This window comes from Amia ocellicauda, chromosome 11, assembly GCF_036373705.1.
Source record: "Amia ocellicauda isolate fAmiCal2 chromosome 11, fAmiCal2.hap1, whole genome shotgun sequence".
NCBI lineage: Eukaryota > Metazoa > Chordata > Actinopteri > Amiiformes > Amiidae > Amia > Amia ocellicauda.
Genome location: NC_089860.1, coordinates 32,038,866 through 32,064,715, shown reverse-complemented (window position 1 = coordinate 32,064,715; position 25,850 = coordinate 32,038,866). Strand labels below are relative to the sequence as shown.

At 37.8% G+C, this 25,850-nt stretch overlaps 1 protein-coding gene across 2 annotated transcripts in view; it reads right to left on the bottom strand.

Annotated features, from left to right (window-relative positions):
• pacrg (PARK2 co-regulated) overlaps positions 1-25,439 on the bottom strand; it is a 115,182-nt gene extending 89,743 nt beyond the window's left edge. For both annotated transcript variants that reach the window (XM_066717476.1, XM_066717477.1), the window contains exon 1: positions 25,217-25,439. In XM_066717476.1, the coding sequence (XP_066573573.1) occupies positions 25,217-25,438 (222 nt within the window). In that variant the 5' untranslated portion in view covers position 25,439. The remainder of the gene's footprint in view (positions 1-25,216) is intronic.
• Positions 25,440-25,850: the final 411 nt, after the last annotated feature.

The following is a 25,850-nucleotide window of genomic DNA, read 5'->3' as shown; positions in this document are numbered from 1 at the left end:
ATTTACAAATCATTTAATCCACAATACGTCATATGTATTGGAGTCTCCAACAGTACAACACAATGAAAATGAAGCCAAGCACGCTGAAGTGCCAGGGATAATACTTCAGCACATAAGGACATCTCTCAGTGAGTAAAATCATTCAAACCTTTATGATGAATTCTGTATGAAATCAAACATTTATTTTCGTTCAAAAAGAAGGGGGTTATTTTAATACAGTTGGAAATGGATCAACTTCATTCACACCTTCTGATAATGCCCCTCCAGGCGTCCATTATGATGTGAATTAATTGAATCAATCTGAGGTTGCCTCCTGCAGTCCTTATGTTGTAATCCAATCCAATATCTTATTCTTGTACAATATCTTTGAAAATCTAACAGGCCTCCACTTGCAAGGATATTAAGGACATTAATATATATAATATGTTTGTCTGATTCGCTCATGTTGGCAATAGTTATGTCTTCATTTCCAGACTCTTAGAATGGCTGGGCGAGACGGCTTAACGATCAGAGAGGTCGCCTGCTGAGTCTGTTTTTTGGCATGTCTTTATCAAGCTGGCCACTCTCTTCCCCAGCTCTGATTGCGCATTTTCACAAGGGCAGACCGATGAGGTAATTGAAATGCAAATGGCTCCACACGGCTCTACTGTAGCCCTCTTCAACATAAAACTGCTCGGCCTCCTGCTATACTGTACTTATGACCAGAACCAGAGTCTAGGGGCGCAGGGTGACTGCGAGAAAAGCCGGTGTTTGGTTATTAAAGCATACATCTGGGGTATAACTGGAGGAGCAGATTAGCTGTCATCTTTGCCTTTCTTTTTTTTGGACGCTGAACTGACCCCTGACCCCACTGTATGGAGGTCATTCTTGGGCAAGGAGAACAGCAAATTAAAGCAGCCAAGAGATGTCTGTCAGAGTGTTTTTTTTACCCCCTTCTTTATGAAAACAAAGTGCTCATCTAACCTTATTAGTATAGCACATCCATGTGCTGACATGCATCTCTGACGGGAGGGAGAATCAGTGGCTCATCAATTCAGATGGTAAGTTCAGTGTGGCACCGCTTCTTTCACCATGCAGGTGATCCATCAAACCGACTGTGAGACAGGTCTCTGCAGACACTAGAGCAGCTCTGAACACCTTTGATGGATGTTTGGTAAGGGGCTGTCAATTCGCTGTCAGCTCTGGTGAAGCCTGCATTTTTATTTCTTTTTTTAATTTTTTCCAACTGTTTGCTAAGTTAGGCTGCTGGGTAGCATCGCACTGTCTCTAACACAATCAATGAAGAGAACACACAACGGAATTAATGTTACCAGAGTTTACTACAATGCAAACATGGCATTCCTTCTGGATCTCCAGAAATGGATCACTCTTGAAGTGGGAGACAACAGGGGTCTCTTTTTAAAACAGGTCGGTGTGAAAGTGACCCATTGGGGGGCATACAATTAGTAGCACAATTAGCCTAAACTGGCTAAAACTTGGGCATGACACAGAAATTCACTCAACCTGTCCAGTGACTGAAGCATGTCACTTTGTATTGCCCCTTCTTGAATAACTTTGATCAAAACCAAAGGCAAATAAATAATTAAATGGATATACAATTGAATAATATACAATTAAAATTAAGCCTGTTATAAATATTACATGACCGTGAGCAGGAATATTTTTATAATGCACAAGGTTTGTGTTTATGCATTTGATCTCATCCAGCCTTTTTAGTGAAGGATCCCAAGGAATCAACTACAACATCACCTGGTAGCTTTTCCCAAACCTCCATGACTCTTTGTGTCAAGCAGTGCTCCTATTTTCCATTTTAAATGTGCACGCATTTCAATGTAAGTTAATCACCTGTGTAATTACATTTAGAACCCCTATTACACTGCAGTCATGACCAAGTAGTTTGCAACTGTGTTGAGAAGTGTTTCTGCTATTCGTTTGTCTAAGATGCTGCACTAGACCAGAAAATCCATTTTTTTTTAAGAAGAGGTCAGAGAGATATCACCAGGGAAGAAACCCAGCATCTGCTGATGTCTATGGGTTCCAGACTTCAGGCAGTCATTGACTGCAAAGGACTTGCAACCAAGTATTGAAACTCACAATTTAATTCATGATTATATTAGTTTGTCCAATTACTTTAGAGCCCCTACAATTTGGGGGACCACATATAAAAATGGGTTTAATTCCTACACCGTTCACACAATTTGGATGTATCAACCCTCAAATTAAAGATGAAAGTCTACACTTAAAGCACATATTGATTGTTACCTTTCATATCCATTGTGGTGGCATATAGAGCCTAAATGATGACAATTGTGTCACTGTCCAAATATTTATGGGTATGAATTCTCTTTTTGTTTTTGCCTTGGATGTGTGGAGTCAGTTGCATATAACATATTACAAACACATACATATATATATTCAAAGGAAAACCCTTGGACTTCTGGAAAATGATTATTTTCCAGAAGTCCAAGAGTGATTTCCTCAGTTCTAGCTACCAAATATCAGTCCCTAAAAATGAAAATGATTTTGGCCTCCTTCACATCCTAATGAGAACAATGTAGTTTAAACCTGGTAATATAAATGTAATGTAGGCCAAAAATATGAATCCATTTTTTTTTAAGAAGAGGTCAGAGAGATATGTGGTCTTCCAGCAGAATACAATACACACAACTACACTATGCATATGAGCAGTAGGGTAAGTGACCCAAAGGGAAACCAGGGAAATTAATTAAGCAAGTGTCTTGTTACCTACCAATGATTTCCCTTCAAGGCATTTAAGTTCAAGTTAAACAAGCAAACACACACAATCTATTTATGATTTTCCTCAGGTTTCCTCAGGCACTTAAAACAAATATATAGCCTACAGTGCCATTACAAAAGTATTCAGACCCTTCCTATAGTGCTCAATTTTGTGAAGTCACAAAATGATGTATACACAAAACCTATTTTTTAATTCAGAGCTTGAATGCTGAAACTGAACACTTCTAAGGGTAAGATAAGCTACAATGAATGGCAGCAAAAACTAGAGACAAAACATTTAAATATGTTGATTGTATACGTATTCAGTAACTCAATATTTGGTGGAAGCACCTCTGGCAGCAATTATGGCCGCAAGTCATTTTGGTTAAGTCTCTACTTACTTTGCACACCAGCTTGGTGCAATTTCTTCCCTATTCTTCTTGGCAGATTTGCTCAAGCTCTTCTCAAGTTGCTTGGGGATCACTCATGGACAGCAGTTTTCAAGTGTTTACACAGATTCTCCATAGGATTCAAGTCAGGACTCAAGGACATTCACTTTCTTATTCTTTAGCCACTGCAGTGTAGCTTTGTCCTTGTGCTTTGAATCATTGTCCTGCTGAATGGTCAATTTTCACCACAGTTTTAAGTCTTTAGCAGAATGAAACATGTTTTCTTATAGTATTTGCCTGTACATTACTCCATCCATTTTTCATACAATCCTAACAAAGCTTCCCAGTCCCTGCTGAAGAGAAGCATCTACATCGCACTGACTGTAGGGATGGTGTTGACAGGGTGATGTGCTATTTTGGGTCTACACCAAATGTAACACTTGGCATTTTGGAGGGACAGTCTGATCTAGGCAGTACACTATGCAGTGGGTGGTAAAATGCACCTTTCTTTTCTTGATGATTGAGTACACTGTGCTCACAGGAACATTCAGACCTTTATATTTTTCGTACCCTTTTCCTGACCTGTGCTTTTCAATGATTGTATCCCTCACTTGCTTTGAAAGCTCCTTGATCTTCAAGATTGATTATTTGCTTGAAATTCACTACCTGACCAAGGAACCTCACAGAGACAGGTGTTTTTCTCCTGAAATCATGAGAACCACTATTATTGCATAGACACAGGGGCCATTCAACTAGTTGTGTGGCTAGTTAAGGTTTGTGCACCAGAATGAATTTAGGTTTGCGACACCAGAAGGTTTGAATACTTATTAAATCATGACTTTTCCATTTTAATTAGATATTGAAGTGTGTCAGGGGGCTACGCTCTCGTTTTGTACAACGTGCAATGTTGTATGGCAAATTGTACATGATTAGTCCTGTTGGGGACTAGTTCCTCTTGCATATCGGCGTAGGAATATGCCTTATCAACGGGAGTGCTAGAGCACTGTGCATGTGATTGCAGGAGGGTCCCTGCTAAATTGAGTCTCTAGCAAGCTTTTGTGTTGATGTTTCATTAGTTAATTGGTAATGATCACGTAGGGTGAATGTGTGGGGATAGATGTGCTACTGGTAGTGGGGGTTGGACCTGCAAGGTAGTCACGCATAGCGGGGGACATACAGTTAGGTCCATAAATATTTGAACAGTTACACAATTGTCATAATTTTGGCTCTGTACACCACCACCATGGATTTGAAAGAAAACAATCAATATGTATTTTAAGTGGAGACTTTCATCTTTAATTTGAGGGTAGTTATATCCACATTGGGTGAACGGTGTAGGAATTATACCCATTTTTATATGTGATCCCCCTCAATTTTAGGGGCTCAAAAGTTAATAACATAATCATTAATTAAATTGTGAGTTTTAATACTTGGTTGCAAATCCTATGCAGTCAATGACTGCCTGAAGTCTGGAATCCATAGACATCACCAGATGCTGGGTTTCTTCCCTGGTGATGCTCTGCCAAGCCTGCACTGCAGCTGTCTTTAGTTACTGCTTGGTCTTGGGGTATTTTGCCTTCAGTTTTGCCTTTGGATTCAGGTCAGGTGATTGACTTGGCCATTGCAGAACATTCCACTTCTTCGCCTTAAAAAAAGTATTGGGTTGCTCTCGCAGTGTGCTTCATTGTCCATCTGCACTGTGAAGTACCGTCCAATGAGTTTTGAAGCATTTGACTGAATCTGAGCAGACAATATAGCCCTAAACACTTCAGAATTCATCCTGCTGCTTTTGTCAGCAGTCACATCATCAATAAATACAAGGGAACCAGTTCCCTTGGCAGCCATACATGCCCATGCCATAACATGCATCAGAGATGAGGTGGTATGCTTCAGATCATGAGCAGTTCCTTCCCTTCTACATACTCTTCTCTTCCCATCATTCTGGTACAAGTTGATCTTTGTCTCATCTGTCCATAGGATGTTGTTCCAGAACTGTACATGGTTCTTTAGATGTTTTTTGACAAACTCTATTCTGGTCTTTCTGTTTCCTGTTTACATCTTGTGGTAAACCCTCTGTATTTACTCTTGTGAAGTCTTCTCTTGATTGCTGACATTGACACAGATACGCCTACCTCCTGGAGGATGTTCTGGCCAACTGTTGTGAATGGGTTTTTCTTCACCAAGGAAATAATTATTTTTTCATCCACTACAGTTGTTTTCCGTGGTCTTCCAGGCCTTTTGGTGTTCCTGAGCTCACCAGTGCGTTCTTTCCTTTTAAGAATGTACCAAATAGTTGATTTGGCCACACCTATTGTTTTTTCTATCTCTCTGATTGTTTTGTTCTGATTTCTAAGGCAAGACTGAAGGCAAAACGCCCCAAGATCAAGCAGGAACTAAAGACAGCTGCAGTGCAGGCCTGGCAGAGCATCACCAGGGAAGAAACCCAGCATCTGCTGATGTCTATGGGTTCCAGACTTCAGGCAGTCATTGACTGCAAAGGACTTGCAACCAAGTATTGAAACTCACAATTTAATTCATGATTATATTAGTTTGTCCAATTACTTTAGAGCCCCTACAATTTGGGGGACCACATATAAAAATGGGTTTAATTCCTACACCGTTCACACAATTTGGATGTATCAACCCTCAAATTAAAGATGAAAGTCTACACTTAAAGCACATATTGATTGTTACCTTTCATATCCATTGTGGTGGCATATAGAGCCTAAATGATGACAATTGTGTCACTGTCCAAATATTTATGGGTATGAATTCTCTTTTTGTTTTTGCCTTGGATGTGTGGAGTCAGTTGCATATAACATATTACAAACACATACATATATATATATTCAAAGGAAAACCCTTGGACTTCTGGAAAAGGATTATTTTCCAGAAGTCCAAGAGTGATTTCCTCAGTTCTAGCTACCAAATATCAGTCCCTAAAAAATGAAAATGATTTTGGCCTCCTTCACATCCTAATGAGAACAATGTAGTTTAAACCTGGTAATATAAATGTAATGTAGGCCAAAAATATGAGTAAATGCAGCCAGGATTCTTCAATTTCAGTGATCAAAAATTACATTTGGCTGTCTAAGTTCAGAGAAAGATCTGATGTTTTATCTTGCCAAGTTTCTTTAAAGAGTAGCTTATTTAATTCTCCTGCTATTTCATTTACAAGGTTGTAGATTTAAATTTGGGATTCCGTGTTGCTGTTGTTCTGCTTCCTGCCATTTACTGCTATTTACCAAACACACTAACTACTCTAGGGGGAATAGACAAACTATCAAAGCAGATTGTGTGATCGTGTTTTATGGGGGGAAATTTGTCACTGAAGCGTTTGTGTAGTTTGTGAATAAAAATAGTTCCCCATTTCATCTCCTCACATTCAGCCTGCAGGAGTGGAACTGATGATTACAATGTGAAACGACAATTTAATCAAAATAAAACGACACACACACAAAAAAAGGTAATACGGGGGAATGAAAGCCGAGTGTACATTTAGAATCATATTATTTTCTTGATTCAACAATACATCCCAAGCCACCAAAAACAGCTTATGTGATCTTCATCTCTCTTTCGTTTTCACAAGTAGGTTTTAACACCCTCAGCTGTTCGATAAAATTTAAGCAACTTGCCTTCAATGCCCATTCCAGCCCCTAATGCAATCCACTTGTCACTGATATTGCAGGTCCTTTGTACAGTACACTGCATACAGCATGTCTTTCAGTTGAATCTCACAGGTCCTATGGGCGATCACTCAAAGGGCATGATTCTAAGGTCTTGCCAAGAAGGATTAATGAGCAGTCTTGTTAATATGCCAAACATTTACAAGATGTACGTGTCTGTGAATGTGTCCCATCACAAACAGGTGAGCAAATCAGCAGGTCATTCAGTATTATTTTAAAATAAATACCCTTTTCATCTTCTTTAATATATCGGTATTTATGTGCATAAATACCTGAAGTGCTTTACTTGCTTTTCAGCATCAGTGATTGCATTATTGTTGTGTAGTTGTTTATGATTGCACTGTGGCAAAGCAACATTATGAAACAGACAAACAACAATATCCAGCCCTTCCTAACAGATTTGGTTGCTTTTAATATTTTCTTAGAGACTTTATTTCATCAGCAATTTAGATTCCAAGGGGTGGAAGGCGGCTTGGGACCAGTTGTTTTTCATGTGTTCATGTGTTTGGAAGAGCAAAAAAATTAAGTGAAGCCTACCTCTGACTTAAAAAAAAATCTCTGTTGAGTACTAACAGCATGAGGATGAGAGGAAGCAGCAATTAATTCATTCTTCATTGAAGGTAAGAAAATAGGGAGAGACTCAGGGCCTGTTCAAAGAGACCCTGCCCCCCGTCCTCGACCTCCTCCCTCGTTCAGGATTTAGCGAATATCCAATCCACCATAAGGAAACAAGGTACCTCTCTATTCTTAGAGCAACTATCAATTTAGGCCCTGTGCTGTGTGACAGTCTGACAGGACTAAAGAAGGAGGCTCACTTAATGTCCACAGGGGAAAGACGAGACACGGGGAGATGAAGTTACAATTATGGCCTGTGAAAGATGAGAGCTGGGCCACACTGTCTGTAGGCCCTGGAGCAAGTAACCTCTGCTGTGAATGAGAGCCAAACTGACTCCTTATGAAAGACAAGAGTTAACCATTGCTCCCCAGAGCTGGTTTGGACACTGCTCAAAAAGAGTTGGACAAAATTCTGCAGTTTTCCAAAAGTTTTGCTCCTTGCCTCTTTCCAACATCCCAAGTTTCTTTCTTTAAAACAACTTTTTATCATCTCTACTCATCAACTGCCTTGTTGTAGCATTCTCTTGTACTTCAACCCTTATTCTCAACCCTTTATTCTCCTGCCCTACACCCCCCTTGGGTGAAACCATCCACCTGCATTCTCAGGGATAGAAATAAGACTCCAGTTATGCAGTAGCTTAATTCAGATTTGACAAGGCATGGGCTCCTGTTAAAATTATAATGAAGGAGCGAAAAAAGCATTAATCTACCCTAGGAAACTGAAATATACACTTGGTACTGGTATAGGCGAGATGGCAACTGTAAATCCTGAAATTACTCAAACTGCTATTCAATGGAAGTCTAATATTTCCATTCCTGCATCAATAGGATTGCACTGCATCTGACCATTTTGCAGCACCTCTTTATAACTCCTCTATGTTGACTGCAAATAGCAATAGATCCTCAGACTGCCTCTCTGCCTTGAAAACTATAAACTGTTATCACCAGCAATGGTTTCTGGTTGACTCCCCACACTGCCGGAGATCAGCTCAAAAGCACTTCCTGTTGCAGTCTTTTGTTCTGCTGCAGGCCTGCTGTTAAAGCATACTGGCAATATTTATTCAATCGCCCATACTATATCTTTGCAATGTATTTCGCTTCACTGTGTAACTTAATACTTTAGCCTGTCATTTGTTCTGCAACTACTCTTCCACATACTGCACTGTGGCTTTCAGCAATGGACTTTTAAAATGAACTGGCAATGGCCTTGGATAAGGGTATCAGAAAGGTAATAATAATTAAGGAAGACATGAAGTTGATGTGTTCTCAGTAACTATACGCATATTGCACTTATATTTGCAGTAAAAATAATTACATAGGTACATACTCATGGAGTTATTTTCCATATATGCCTCACTGGACTTTCACCAATGTAATTACTATCACTGTGACCAATATTGTTTATTTATCCATTTAAAAGTATTATTGTCAATCCTCTTGATTGTCTGCCTTATGTATAATTTACAAATGCATTTTACAATGATCTGCATGTTGTCCAAATTGAGTTTTGATAGTGTCTAATAAATAAACCGTTAAAAAATAATTAAGCTAAAGGTAAAATTAAAAGCCAGTTTGACATATTTATAAGTCAGGATGACTAAAGTACACCAAGGGGATACTTAATTATAAAAATATAGACATAAACGGGTTAGACAATTAATTGTACATTTCAGTTGAACATTCACAATAACTGAGAGACTATCGTATTCTGCAACTTAGACTTGAACTTGCACCACTGAGATTTAAACATAGCTGAATGTAACACTGAATCTGCAATCAAATGTGCAGTTATAATTACTAATAAAATAACTCATTTAAACAGAATTACCAGACAGATCAGTATTAAGCAATACAATCAGTGACATTAGCACATCTTCTTTTTTTTCCCAAAGCCAAAAGATCACTCTAAACAGACAACATGGTGTCAGCTCAAACTATATAGCAAATCATCCCAAATTTAAATTCCATGTCAGAAGCCAACAGAAGAACCTTCTTTATTTATTGATTCATCAATTTTTATTTATTCATGTTTTGACTGGTCTAGAAACTTGTAGCACAGTGGGTTTTTCAATTCCAGCTCTCCATCGCAAGCAAAGTCATTTGTTACCTGGAGAGGTTATTCAATGTGAGCCTTCTCTGTCACAGCTTGGCGCCTTGATGAAGGGACATTTTCAGTGACAATGACAGAGATGGGTGTTTTAATAAATGCAAAAAACCAAAATATCTCTCTTACACTAGTACTGTCATTTAATTACAAATTCACAGCCAAGGAAAAACACAAACATAATGGAACAGCGGTGGAATTACACAATAACTCAATAACAATAGAATTTTGAATTAGTGATTGTCTTTATTGCATCATGCATTTATCCTTCATTTCTTGACTGACCCCACTAGAACACCATCTTAATGCCTTTCTTTGTCATTCATGTTGTGTCATGGATCTATGTTACATGCTCCCACCTAATTTCAAATTGCTGTAGTCTTTACAAATACAATGTACATGCACATGTAAAAAAGGTTGGGAAACGCTTTTGCAAATACAAAGTGGGATGAGAGTGTTACATCACATCATTTTAATTTATACGAAAACTTTTGGGAACAAAGACATTTGCCAGTTGTCGTTCCAAACTATTTGGAAAGTTGGTAAGTGAAAGAACTAAGCGTAAGTGTATTGCGCATATAGTTGTATTGCACTCATATTTGTATTGCGCTCATATTTTGTAAGTCACCCTGGATAAGGGCGTCTGCCAATAAATAAAGAAAGAAAGAAAGAAAAGAAAAGGTGAACTGTGAGCAATGCATTTGTAAGGGTATTATGCATCACAGATACATACTGAATCTAATACAAAATATTAAAAGGTATTTTAATTTCAATATTAAAACAAACAAAAAAATAAATGTAAAAACTTCAACCTTACTACTGGTTGGATATAGCCAAATGCAGAAAGGGCTAGATATAAATACAGACAGCTAAATGCATTGATGATTAGCCATACTGCATTTTTCACAGAATTATTGATTCACTTTCACATTACTAATTGGATAGCCTAACTCTTTACATGGCTGTATGCACATGTAATCTGATATAGATACTAGAACAGGAGAGAACTGTGTAACTGGGATTTTAAAAGTGTATTTGATCCTGGAAGCTTCACCCATGAATTGTTGAAATCTGACATATATTTTAATCAACAAATGTGATTAGTTTTTCCATAATTTCCTATTTATGTCTTCACTTATTGGATGTTTCAAAAGTAGAAAAGCAGCACTACTCTGGTTGTGCTAGAAAAGTATGCATTTCACTTAATATTTGCATTCGACAAATTGGTTACTTTTCTATTCATGCGGAAGTGAAGTACTCTCATCACATGCATCATCTGCCATTTTAACATAAGCTGTGAATGGTCACATGGCATTTCTGGTTTGTCTATCAGCACTGATGTCAACAACACCTGGAATGATCCTACTATTTGGCGCTGGCCCTACACTGCAGTATAACATGGTAGTCAAGAGCATTTAATTTGAAATGTTATCTGGTGATTAATTTAGTTTAATAAATATTGTTCATTAAACAATACTTTAATTTTCCTTTTCAGCCTGATTCAGCCTAGTGAAGATTCACATTGAGCGAACCGAGTTAAGACAGAGGTTGAGGAAACTTTGCACTTCCACTTGATTGAATTCTGTGGCGTGGCAGCCAACATTAAAACACCCCAGTACTCACTCAATGCAATCAGTGCAATCAACTGGAATCTTTATTGAACTGGGTTTCTGTATTCAGTTATTGTAGAAGGAATAACTGTAGTTATGTAAGGTCTTGCATTTGAACTTACTGTGCAAAATGACATCACCAGAAATGAGGGTGAAGTAGGGTTGATATAGATTTGCTGTGCCACCCGTGTCCCATCATTGAAAATGACTGAATAATTCACGAACACAAATGAATAAAGACCAGAGCAGGAGAACCCGTTGGTTGCCGATGAACACCTGTGTTGCATTGTTGTATGTCTGGCTGGTACCCCTCTGTTTGTTAGCTGCTGTTATGCTAAAGCCTCTCAGGAACACACAGGCTAGCCATGGGATCAAACAGGGGAAGCACAGAGCAGCCGAGTGCGTGTTAAACTCAATACCGGAGGACAAGTCATATCACAGAACAGAAGGACAAACTCATGATTCATTTAGCTGAGCCTATTGTATAGATCAAAGGAGGCACTTTGAAAGCCATCCAGCACCAGGTTTGATGGTGAAGGGTGGCTATGGGAGGGGGGTGGAAGAAAGCCCAGTTAGGCCAATTTTGTTCAGCGCAAGCAATCAATACCTTTGTTCTTCCCTGACAAGAGTCAAGGGATCAGTAATGTTAGTGCAACAGACAGGCCTTCTGTTTACCTCAGGATTACTGATCTGAGGCTCCAACACATCATAATCAGGAATAAGCAGAGTACAGACAGACACGCTGCTCTTGAGTCAATCCAAAGAGCTCCTGGCCTTCACAGAAGAGACAAGGCAGGCTGAGATGCAGTTTATACAATTTAAACAGGTGTGCACAATGTACTATGCAGATTCACAAAAACAGATGCTGTGTGGCCAACCCAATAACAGTCATGACTTACGATGGTTCAATAAATTATTACTTTTTCTAACAATCAAGCTTAAACCTAACCAATGTCAATCTCAAGATCACAAGCACAGGGAAACAATCTTTCATGGAAAAATATTATGAAGCATTAGAGTGGCAGCTATTTAAGTGATAGTTTCAGTAGTAGTAGAAATAGTGAAGCACTTTTTATGAAGGTCATCCATCTTTAGAAAGTCTGTTTTCCTTCTGTAAATATGTCTCTGTTTACGATTCTGTATTTTAATAGCAATAAATACTAGATATGGACTTACAACACATACTAAATCAGCTGAAAAGCACAGGGAATGGTTTTAAATGGCAAAGCAGGAGATGTAATTCAAGCAACAACAACAACATAAAAACAATTCTTGCTACCACTGTATACAGCTCTGTGACAAACTTTATTAGACACAATGCAGTAATGGTCAGGATGTAGAAATCTAGTGCATCAGATCAATTTGGAACTGATGAATTCTGGGGTTTGCATGCTGTCACTGATTTGATGAAGCATACAAGGCTGCCATCGTCACTGACACATTACATCCAATGATACACACACTATTCATCGTTTAATGATGCACCGAGACACTTACTCACACGGGCTCCACTGCACTTATTTATTTATTTGCTTGTCACATTCCAATACTAAGAACATTCTTAAGCAGGGCTGTGAAATGATTCATGTTGAGTGTGGCATACAACTCTCTGCTCATGTGACTCTTTTCCACTGCAGCGCCTGGTCATTTTACAGTCTTGTTTATCTGCCTACTGATAATTATTTCCTACCGTTTTAATACTTTAGAAAATGTAAGATACAACTATCAATGGACCTTTTTGTCACCAGCTGATTAACATTCGCTCTTACTTACTGGGGCGGTGGTGGTGGGTTTGAGTGATATACACTGTGTTAACTGATTTTCAGTCAATTTAGACCTTGAATTTAAGTAATAACAAAAATATAATATAAAAACAAGATCCTATAAAAACAAGGCCTATCTGTTTTAAGAGATTTTTTCCACAAATTAAAAGGCCCTGTGCATTGATTTTACACAGACCTTCTAATTCTTTCCTCCAGCTAGAGATATAATTTGCTTTACCAAATGACATTGCAGTTTATTTATTGTTTTTCCATGGCTGGATTTCAGTGATCCTGCTTTCACTTTCTGTTTAAATCAAAAATATACTTATACTTATATACTTATCAATATATTATTTGAAAATGTAAATATATCAAGCTAATAGCTCTGGGAAGCTCTACAACTAGTGTTTCCAGCCCGGGGAGCCGAGGCACCGAAAACCCAGGCAACCCCACAAGCCTGGGTTTGGCTCAGGTATAAAACCGGGGTGAAAAAACAAAAAACATATTTGCGTGCACAGCGCAACAGCGAACTCTTGTATACTTTCGTGTATTTTTTCATTCGGTGAGAAGATTGATGTTCAACCTGTTGGCAAAACCTACAATATAACTGAGCACTGTTGCAAAATACGAGGAGTTCAAGAAAAATGTTCCAATCCAAGCTCGGTTTGGTTCTACTTCCTACAAGAAGTACTCGGCCAATCAGCCAAATGCAAAAAGTATGCAAACAAGGTTTGGCAAACAGCTGGGGGCTCTATAAGGTCTTTTCAGTTTATACAAATTATCAATACATAACTGTGTGACAAGGTGAGGCCTGCATTTATGATTTATGGGTTGAGAGAGAGAGAGAGAGAGAGAGAGAGAGAGAGAGAGAGAGAGAGAGAGAGAGAGAGAGAGAGAGAGGGGTGCAATCAGAAAAGTTTAGAGTGAGCTTAGTGTTTTTTATTTATTTAATTTTGTTTCCATATTGATTATTTTTTCCATTGATAAGCCTATTACATAATTGGCTTCAAGCCCGGGTGCCCCGGGGACCCCGGGTTTATGAATTTTAAACTCCAAAAACCTGGGCCTGGACTTTTCTCCCGGTTTTGGAAACCCTATCTACAACCATTAAAACTGAAAATCTTGAATCAGAAAAATGATGTCAATAGTTGTTAAATGACATTGGCTGGAGCTCAACTTTAACAGCTGACATTCTGGGATTTGGTCAGTGGTCACCAGTAAAACATATTTCATAAAAGTTTAACTACAGTGTGGGGCTTATATTGATACAGATCCAGCGGTTCGATTGCGTTGACTCCCCATAGCCCGACTGATGACTGTAATCACTACAGCCGGGTTGGATCACAAGCTCCACCACACCATATGTTGTTAAATCTTTATGTTTGTTTGTTTGCTATAACAGCTTTCTACTTCAACCCTATAAGGCTGTGAAGAAATCGATTTAATGTAGCTATCGATCTTGTCTAACTGCCATTTTCAGGTACACAACAGTTTAGGGTATCATTGTGCTCTCCCTGTGTGTTACAGTAATCACTGATTCGTTTGACCAAATGCTTGAAACATTGAAGACCTTTCTCTGTCTAAACCCAGGCAAAGTTGTAGACAAGGTAACTAACTTTCTTTCTGAATCATGCAATCAACAACATATGAAGCCCAACAGAATCCCTGCAGTATAATCTAGAATATAAGGATCTTAGATGACAACCACTACATCCTCAGAGTGAGTTATGGAAGCTGTTATCTACAGTTTAAAATTAACTGAAATGGTGTTATAGAATATGTGAAAATATAGACACTGAACATTTCCCGGCAATCTGTTTTGTTAAATTATACTGTTAAATTATTATACTTTTTCAAACGTTTTCAAAGCAATGCGAGTAAAGTTATATTCTGTCAATTATATATTAATTTATGTTCAGGTCGTACAATAAAAAATACAGTGTGTATGAAAATGCACATTGTCATGGTAGTTCAGAGCATCCAACCCTAAATTGCCTGGGGCCCTAATTAGCATTATTAGCACGGCCACTGGCGACTCAGCTCGCTCCCTCTGGGATGCCAGTCGAAGGGATTAAATTAGGAGAAGTTTGTTTATAGTTATCATCACCTTCTCCACAGCTTTAATTGAAGTACAATTACAATTCATTATTAATGCACAGCTTAGTATGTGCATCACGGACGGTGAGGCCCTTATACAGCTAATCACTGCTTTGCCTAAATAACACAAGACAATCGCGCGCGGCTTCGAGACACAAAGCGAGAATAAGTTAGTATTCAAGAGGTTAATCCAATTCTAATCTTAATGAAATCCATTACATTTTCTCTTCTCTCTATTTTCATTCTCTTTCAACAAAATAATAAAAGGGTTCAGCTTAATTGCTTTCTCTTTAATATCCTGCATGAAAACCTCCTGGAGGCTGTTTTTCCACACTGTGTGGTTTAAACTGAATCATTTTCTGTGTCATCGCGGTTTGGGAGAGAGTACAGAGTAGATGACTGACAGCCATCTTAGATGTAGCCTTTGAAAGAGCATGTTTGTCTCTGTTCCTTTAGGAGTTGTCCTCCTAGGGATCCTGAATAATTATCTCATTACAGGAAGCATTACTTCTGTGACTTGAAAATAGGCCCTCTTCTTAAATCGGGTCTCAGTATTGCAGCCCTCAGTTGAATCATTCTTAAAATGCAAGCCTGCTTCCTATGTGTACCTGGCACCTTGACATTGACACTACTCACTTCCCACAAGAGCATAGCAATATTAAAACGGCAGGTCCAGCCTAGCATCGAGACATGACTACCCAAAGGTAATATTTAATTGTGCCCCCCAAAAGACTAAACTAATAAGGATAGTTTAAACACATCTGAAGCTCCAGGCAAGTGTATCAGAGGAAAGGGACACATGTTACCCCCATCAATGTCACAGTACATTTCTATATAGTTAATTTAATGTGCTGAGTCTTCAGCTGACACAAAGACAGTTACAGTAAAAAAAGAAATAGGCCTATATATCCAACTAGTTATAATGGCAAATATACTGAACAAAAATATAAACGCAACATGTAAGGTGTTGGTCCCATGTTTCATGAGCTGAAATGTATACATTCATGCATTAATTCATCCACCTGACATGTGTGGCATATCAAGAGACTGATTAAACAGCATGATCATTACATAGGTGCACCTTGTGCTGGGGACAATAAATAGCCACTCTAAAACTTGCACACAACACAATTCCACAGATATCTCAAGTTTTGAGGGAATGTGCATTTGGCATGCTGACTACAGGAATGCCCATTTTATGCATGAAACGGTTTAGCCTATGTTTGTGGACGGATGTTTTGAGTCTTGCTCTATAGTTGTATTCAATGGCTAGGGCTGCAGCCCTTGATAAAATTGTAGGCTACATGCAATATGGTAGTAATAGTGTGCAAGTAAATAATTGTATTAACAGGATCATGCTGTATGAAACCTTGAGTTCACTGTGTGATCAACAGAGCACAAACATTAATGGGCAGACCAACCATATACAGAGTGGCTAACATATTGCTCACCGTGACCTAGTTTTCCATTAACAATGACAAGCCACTTCCAACAGAGAGCTAGGAACAGATTACCTGAGTTTAATAAGGAACAACTCACATAAACTTGATCCTGTATCCTGCACTTCTGTCATCTATTCGGTGTAACTAGTCAGAGATACTGCGATATGACAGATCTGATCACAGCACAGATACAGTACGCTGTAAAGAGTGGGATCCTTACATGAAGAAAAACATGGGCTCCTCTACTATAACACAGGATAGGTTTTCATCCTTCAGCAGTAACTGATATATTTAGCTAATGTATCTAGAGCACAAAAAATATGCTTTGTGAGTAAAAATTAATATCAATAAAAAATAAGTTGTGCACAAATTCGGTGAAGTATGAGAGACGCATCGGTGCGAAGTCTCCGTTCCTGATAAGATTCCCCACAGTATAACTCACATACAGCCTTAATCCTGCCCGTAGTAAACGAGGTCTGCAACATGTTCCATCAGCAGTTTGTAATTCAATCTACAAGCTGATGTTTTACCAAAGGGTCAAAAGGACATGTATTACTTGAAGGAGTATATCTGGGACATATTGATTTGCTCCTCTCAGGTACAGTGCTCACATCAGAAAAATGTGTACATGGGCTTGCAGCACAAACAGCACTGTTGCAGCAAACTATATCTTCCATACATTTTACAAAACGGTACATCTTTTTCCTTTTAATACAGCCAGTGTTTCTGTTGGACAGCCATCACTGCATCAATTGGATAGCTGCTTATTAGTGGATTGCCCCTGGTGAGGGACATTTCTATCTGACAGCAGACCTAATTCATTGCAAATCAGCTACACTTTCTTCTCTTATAGTTGGGTGATTTGGATGGCAGTCAGGTGTCACAGTATTAGAAGTCCATTTGTTTTTCCAGTCTTGCTTTGTAATAAAAAAAATGACCAAGCCTTACATTGGTGATTCTTTTGTTGGGGAAGTTATGAGTTGGATATGATTAGAGCCCGACTGATACAGGTTTTTTGGGTCCGATACCGATACCGATATCGATACATGGGAAGCAAACTTTCCCGGTTACCGATATATCTGCCGATATTTGCTTTGTTTTTGTTAGCATGCAAAACAGACATTTCTAGCATGGATCCCTCATATCTCTCTGTCAGAGAGAAATTGTGTCAAATATGCACTGCAGGCTTAACTGCACTGCACTATGACTTTTACATTTTTACATTTTACATAATAAACTTAACATTAATTTTCCTCATAACAAACAACCACAAATCAGACATTGTAAAAATAAATTAGAATAAGGGATAAGGAAAAATATGCATCTATACATTAGAACAAAGACCATGTATATGAGCAATTTCACACACAAATAGAAAAATGTGCCTGTTCTATACATTCGAGCAAATAATAAGATAGTGTTAAGTGCTGGTTTGGCTTATATTTGCATTTTACACTCGTCAGGTTGTATCAAGTCCTGCTCAGTGCTCAACACTGCCGCTCACACAGGGGCAGGTTATTATTAAAGCTTTAAAAAATGTATTTAAAAATGCACTCGAAAGTTACTTATTTAATGCGTATGTTAAATGTATTGCAATACAAATCACACGTTGTAATATTTGAAATAGTTTTATAAATATATAGTTTCATTGTCTGAGAGATGTGTCTTTCACTCATTTTCTTTAGATTGTTCTCTTTGATCTGAGCTCGCTTTTCATTTGGATATCTGGTTTTGTTTGCTGATATCCAGTCAACATCTTCAGTGAACATTTACTGTTTTTTATTTTATTTTAATTGCTATTGTGAATTTTGAAAAGCGATTTAATTAACTTTTCAGTAAAAGTGCGGCTTTTATGCAATACTACACGGTAATCTTCAGTCATGACGAAAATCAATAATCAAAACCATGGATACTCAAATGCAGTGCAGCTTTCAAAAACACTTTCTATCGTTATGGGGGTTTTAGTAAAACAGTAGTTTATTGCTTTATGAGCCCCGTGTTTCTCAGAATCACTGCGGAGTCGGAGCTTCCAGCCGAAACTAAAGCACGTTAAACTAAACTACAGCGATCCTAAAAAATAATTGTAAATAATTATAATAACGACTGTAAAACCAAAGAAACCGGCATTTATTTCGTCTGAGACTCTGAGAAAGGTTTTTATGGTAATTTGAAAAAAAATATTTAGCCAATAGTTTGAGAAAATATATTGGTGGAATATGTGCCAATACATATATTTCTGTAAAAGGCAAATATCATCCGATAATATCGGTGCTCCGATATATCTGTCGGTCCCTAGATATGATATTATATTACAGGTTCAGATCTACAAAGCAACAGCAAAGGCATCAGGGATATATTTTGTTTTCATTCACAGATATTCTTCTATTAAAGCTTGTATTCTCCTCCCCTTGCCTTTGAGGGTTAAATTCCCTTTGTGTACTGAGCCCACCGAGAGAGATGTGATCCTCAGTTCATATGAAAAGATGGGGGGTTCTAGAAAATCAGTAATCCTCTTGTCTCCTAATCATACTAAAATGTGCTTGGTTTCCACTTTATTCCTTCTTACAATGATGCTCTTCAAAGTACAAAGAAAAAGCAGATGTTTTATTTCCCCCACTAAGGGAAGGTGACAACCTCCAAACAGAATATGAAATCAGTCCTGTTAGCTTCTCACAATGCTAAATTAATTCAAGGGACAAAGCTGGTCTATAATCGATCCAGTTTTTATGGGTGACAAATATTTTGTAGTGTAATAAGCCCTATTTCATTCTCTTTCACGTTCAAGTTGGCATGGCCTTAGTGTTAGGTTAAAAGCATTGTCTTTCAATGATGTTAACATTGTAGAAAAGAAAAAAACAGAGTAGAAAAAACAACCCCCTTTAAAGAGTTTCTGTAAGGCTGAAAAGACTGAAGGTCTCTAGGATACTTCAGCCTTTGACAATCAAGGGTTGTCGATGACTCCGGGGCTGAATGCTCTTAAAAGGCTTTTGTATGGAACAAACATGCAATTTTGCAGTGCCATTCTGGTTAACATAAAGTCAAGGATATCAGATCAGTAATAGGTAACATAAAAACAAAATTATGATTCTGATCATAATTTAAAACAGAAGGGTTATAAATTATTACACACGGTTTTTATAAAAAAAAGATAAATTGTCACAATGTCAAATTACACTAATTGCAATGCATGGCTGAATTGTCACTCTCCATCTGTCCACAAACTTAGGTTTTTAATTAGGGCAGTACTATGGAAGAGATCAAGAAGACTATTAAGTCATCAACACATTAACTGGTGAAAAAAAATGCAAACTGTAATTGATATTTACCAGTAGACTAGTCGAACTCATTTGATATAAGTTTTTGTAATTCTAAAGAAAATTAGGTTGATTTAAATTAAAATGCTCGTCTAATGCTTTTTAATGTATTAATTATTTCAGATAGGATGTTATTTTTTAAGTTTATGTGAACATGCATCAGCTGGAGATAACTTAATTGTCCGTCATTAGAGGATATTTTATAATAACCTGTAGATGGTGTGATGACTACATAATACACCTAATTATTCTTTAGATGCACTTCACTTGAAATGGCTTGATTGACTGCTTGAAGTTTCCCACTGCAATACAGGTCATAAGGTTTTTCATATTTCTGAAGGGAAAACAGGAAACCTTGCAGATCAATCTACAATGACAAGAAAGGATGAATTTTTGAGCTGTATTAATGCTCATTTCTGTACTCAATAGTCGTGAAAACTTTTCACACCATGACAGCAGTCTCAGTCTTGAGGCACGAGCAGTTAACTATTATTAAACTATGCATTACTTAAATGTGTTATTTGTGTATGGATAAGCAAATCCACTTCTACACTAATGCTTCTTAGATTAAAAGTAATATTTCTCTATGTGCCATAGAGATCTTCAGCAGTGCTGCAAAAAGTCTCTAAAGCAAGCACTGCTTTCCCAAGTATTATTAACTGGCATTTGATTAAACAGCAAACTAATAACAGGTTGTTTCTTTATATGATTTAACTTTTACTCAGAGGGTTTCCAATTTCTGTGGAGCTTTCACTATGATTGAAATTATTAATCTTTGTGGCTGATGGCAAACTGTTTATATTGCAGCATCTGGAATCGGAAAGATCTTGTTTCTGGCAGGAAAATGAAAATGGGTAATGTTTTTAACTTGGCATTGTCAAAAGATACAGCCATAGAGAAACATTTACACTGTACCATGTACCACGTGTCGCATGTTGGTAAAGGCATTTTGTCCTTGAGACATGAACGTATGTATGCTCTTCATTAAACCCTGTCATGAAGTATGTTCGTTGTTTTATCACATTGCAAGTTTGTGCAAGAGATGCAATATTTATTTGATAATGTATGAAATACTATAAAGCAAACTATAATAACAACATCTTGAAATAGGTCTCACTGTCTCACTGATCCTAGGTCCGCAAAAAAACACAAATTACACACCAGGTTTTCACTGGGCAGAGAAAAGATACTAGCAGGTGGGTCAGATTCAATGTAGGTCTTAGTAAGCAAAAAAAAAAATAGTATTAATAGAAAACCTTGAAAATACAGATCACCACACAACCAACCACAGAAAATTAAGGGAAACAATCCTATTTTAGACAATGATAATATTGTTACTATGTCATAACAAAAACAAACAGAGGCACTTTAAATCAGACTGAGATAAATACAACAGTTTTCAGTCTTATACATTTCTGGATTTTGGTATAATATGCAATTTAATTATTTGATAATTAACTGAATTATATAATTAAGGATCCTAATGTATCAGATAAGTGGTTAGAAGGTGGAGCATTTGACTATCCCTGCTTCAGCTGGAATGTATCAGGTAAAGCCAATTTCATAGGTCAGAATAAAATAAATGTTTGCTTATTGTCTAATAAGATTCGCAAAAGAAGAAAGAACACACTCTGTAGTTTGACCAGCTGTGTACTGTATCAGCAGTATGACTCCGTTTCACACAAAGAATGAGTCACACTGAACTAAATCTTGTTTATTTTACCGAAACCTCTGTACAGTCATTTTGTTTGCCCCTTTTTGAAAAGCATTTTTTCACATCAAAAAAACTGTAATACACTTCTGCAGATCAAGCTGGCCATTGTTATTGTGCTACTCTGAAAATCTGATGCCCCTCACATCATGATTAAACTGTTCTTGACATGAAAAGAAAATGTCAGTCCACCCAAGAGAACTGCAAAATAGTAATAATAAATAAATGCATACATACATACATACAGGAGCATACCAGGTAATATATTCAGCACACGACTGTCGCTCTTTCAACATAATAGACTATGATTAAGCCATTTCGTTTCTGAACCGTGCTATCATAGCTGAGGTGACTCTGAAAGGATATGAATATGCTGTGAAGGATTTCAGCAAGCACTCATCTTGCTGTATTTATGAGTAACATTTAGGCTGTCTGTCTGCAAATGAATAAAGATGGGCTCCAAAACCTCATATCACTTCATCAGCGATTTACACTTTCTACTACAACCACATTTGTATTTCTTTGTTTGGTGGCACGGATTGACACATTAGGGTGTCAAAGCAGGAGTTGCAAACCTTGTTTAACAATATGGAACAACATTCGAAAAGCCACACTGATCTGACAAAATCCTCCCCCACCCCCTCCTTGATTGACAGAATATTTCTGTAGGTCTATCTATAGTACACAATAGTAAGATCAACAAAGGCACTAAAGAGGGAGTTTAAAGGAGTTAGTAATGTACAGTATTATCCAGTATTGTCACCCAAACCCATTTAAATCACCCAGTACCATCTATGTTTCTCTCTGTTTGCCCTTAACATTTAAATCTCTTTTTTTTAAAAGCAAATGCCTCCATCTAAATATACTTCCCCCCCCTCATCAGAGCAGAATGGTGACTTTTGCTCTCTCAATTATTTTTTCAGCACTGTTAGTCAGTGACTTACAGCTGTGCCCATTAAATACCATCCCCTCACACACACACACCCACACCCGAACACAAGAGCTGCTCGATACAGTCAGGCGCACCTCCGAATTAAGGGGCTTATTTGCATAACAAAAGGGCGACTTTCAGACAAGCACACACTCTTCATTTATCTTTTCTTACATAATTACAGTACTAAAACACACACACACACACACAAACATTAATGTTGGCCTAATTATTTATTCAATACAACTTATCTGCAAGAAACATTTGTGTTGTTTTACTGTTCCATGTTTTGTTTTGTTTTACCCTTGATTAAAGATCAGGCTATGCTTTACTGACCATTGAACATGATTTGAATGTATGTGTTCTGTTCTGAAAGCTTCATAAGTAAGGGAGGATGAATAGAAAACTTCAAATGTAACAGATTAGCTGTTTTTGGAGTTACATTTAAAAATACAATAACACTTAAATAAATCATACACTTTGTAACTCCCCAAGTGCTCTCCAAACCCATTTAAAGTTGCACTGTTGCCAAGGCTTGTGCTACAGTAGCCTGGTTATAGGACAGTTAGCCAGCTCCAGTATTGATTTTGTATCATACATCAATTCCACTTTAAGATTAGATTAAGGTTAAATTGCATTGTGCTACCAATACTGGGCTATGAAGAACCTGGAAACATCCACATTGTCACAGTACAAACTTGGACAACTCAGTGTCAGGCATCAGATGGTTATACTACAAAAGCAAGTAACCTGTCTGGAGTCTAATAATTCAATCCTCCAACTTCCCCCAACAACAACAACAAGAACAAAAAAGTGCATATTTGACCTGATCAATAACAACTTCCAACAAGGACTGAAGAGTCTGACAGCTAACATTTCCACCTGATTTATCTTCAGTAGAAGCAACAGACAAAGGAGTTGAGCAGCTCATCTGGCTGGTAGCATTACTCACAGTTTAACACTGCATAAATATTTCATCACTGCTGGGGATTGTACAGCATTCCTGTTACAAAAGAGCTAGTGCAGACTACAGGAATAGAGACGGATAGCTGGAGCAAGTGGGTCCACGGTGAAGAATGGCTGTAATAAATGCCATTAATTTAGATTCATAGAAAAGCTGATGGGGAGAAGGGGGTTGGGGGGGGGCTTTGGAGAGTCTGCTGTTTGAATAAGGTACAGCTCCCACTCCACAGGACTCTCAATAGATGGGCCAGTCCCAGCTTTGATTCGCCTCCTCTCAGTACATCCTCACGCATTGATGAAGATGTTATCATTACACGCAATAGGACAAGACCAGAGAGGGCTTTTATTAGCCAGTTGTGCTTAGGGAGGACACACCAGACTGACATTTCCTTTGCCATTTTTTATTTTTTTTTCAGGGGGCAATTTTCCAGGCTGCTGAATAATCGTTTCTGTCAATTTGAATCCCTTTCTTTGTGATCCTGCTTCTACTCAGTAATGTCGGGAAAAAATCTTTTCAGGCTCAGAGGTGGGCTTTGCCTTCTATGATGTGGCTGTTTCATCTACCTGCATTCATGCAATCAAGCAGGGGGCACCCTGTATGAGCATGTATTTAAAATGTGCGGCTCAATCACAGTGCTATCTTTATGGTCCTACATGTGGTACTGATACATAGCCTATATCAGATAACAAGATTAGATAACTTTATTAAAAATTAAATTAGTAATTTAATTTAAAAAAATGGCATTTACAAATAGAGTATAACATTAAAACAGCTGTGAAAATACTGTCTGCAGAGTATTGGGATGTTTCCCGCACCACATTTCATTTTTTTTTTTTTTTTTTGTCTGGTTACCAATAAAGCCAAGCACACGCAAACATAATTAATTTACAGAAAGTCTTTTGCATGCTGTGCAGGGTGTGAAAATTTAAAAAAATATATAAATTAAGACCTAACATATCACACTTTGAAATTATTTCTGCTAGTGCTGGTTATTTAACAGGATCACTGTAGCAGAGTGTAATTATTTTGTAATGTCTCTCTACAAGCCCAAACAGCATTTTAATTTAAGGTATTATTATCTCTGAGCATTGCCTGTATCTCTTGAAAGAATACATTAAGGAACCCATTCTTCTCTAATGTATTATTAAATGGGAAAATGGATCTGATGATTTTATTAATAATGGTAATAACTGTATGATAAGACTGCAAAATATATATTCTGACATTATCAACATTTGTGAAAGAATATAAGAAATGTTATATATATAATTCAAGTGGTATTTTGTTAGCTTCTTTAAAGCCATGAAACTAAACGTTAAAGGCTACTGCAATTGGAGGAAGCAGTTTTGTGCAGCAACATGTCAGTTCAAAGTGCAATACAAATGAGGGCCATGAAGATTTAAACGACAGGGAAATAGATCCTCAGAACTAATGCAATTTTAATGACTTGAAATGAATGTAAAATTGTAGTAACCAAGTAAACCACACATTAATAATAAAACTAAGTAAGAAAATGCATGCATGCATGCTTACATACATACATACATACATCTTTCAATACACAATACAGAACAGGGATTTGACCGACTTAGTTGCATTTCCGTCATTTCCGTGAAGTGTTTTGTTTTCGGGCTCAGTGTGCGGTTTGAGGCCGACACTGTCACTGTTGTATTAATACATAATCACACAAAAGACTTCCTGGGCAAGAGAACGACATTCATTACCAAACTTAAAGAATCCCCCCCTATATATATATATATATATATATATATATATATATACCAATACAATAATACACAGCGGGCAGATACCACACGGCTGGAAATGGTCGTTTCTGACACCCAAACCTCTTACCACGGAGTTCTTCATAGTGGACCTGACTGTGAAGCCCGCGGTCTTCAGGGGGCTCTTGTCTCTGGCCGCCTCTACAGTCCTCATTGTGGAGCTCATGGGCTGTGAGGACAATGCACTGGAAGATGAAGTTGGGGTGAAATGTCGGCCGTTTGCTTTGAAGATCCCGGACACGGGGATACTTTGTTGCTCTAGAGCCCGTGCAGGCGCGTCCTGCGTTGCCATGGACACGACGCTGGCAGCACGTCGCGGTTGCCATGGAGACCCTGCGGAGTCGCTACGCAGTTGCCATGGACACTTTCCGGCAACAGACTCGAGTCCCCAAAGATGCAACAGAAATTATTTATTTAAAACCTGTAACTAACACGTATTCATTTTGTTTTCATATTTTGCAACTAAAACAGTATTTGCAGTTCATCAGCGTGCGTTTGTTTGTGACTTCATACATGAAAATGATGTTTTCACAGACGAAGCTATATCTAGGTTTATGATTGAACACATGCTAGAATCTTTACAAATCCTTACAAACAAATGAAAGCAACTAAAGGATGCAACAGGGCCACATCATGCTTATTCTCCTCAATTCTCCTGATTATGACTTCCTTATTCTGAGACCCCTCATGTATAATGTTTCACA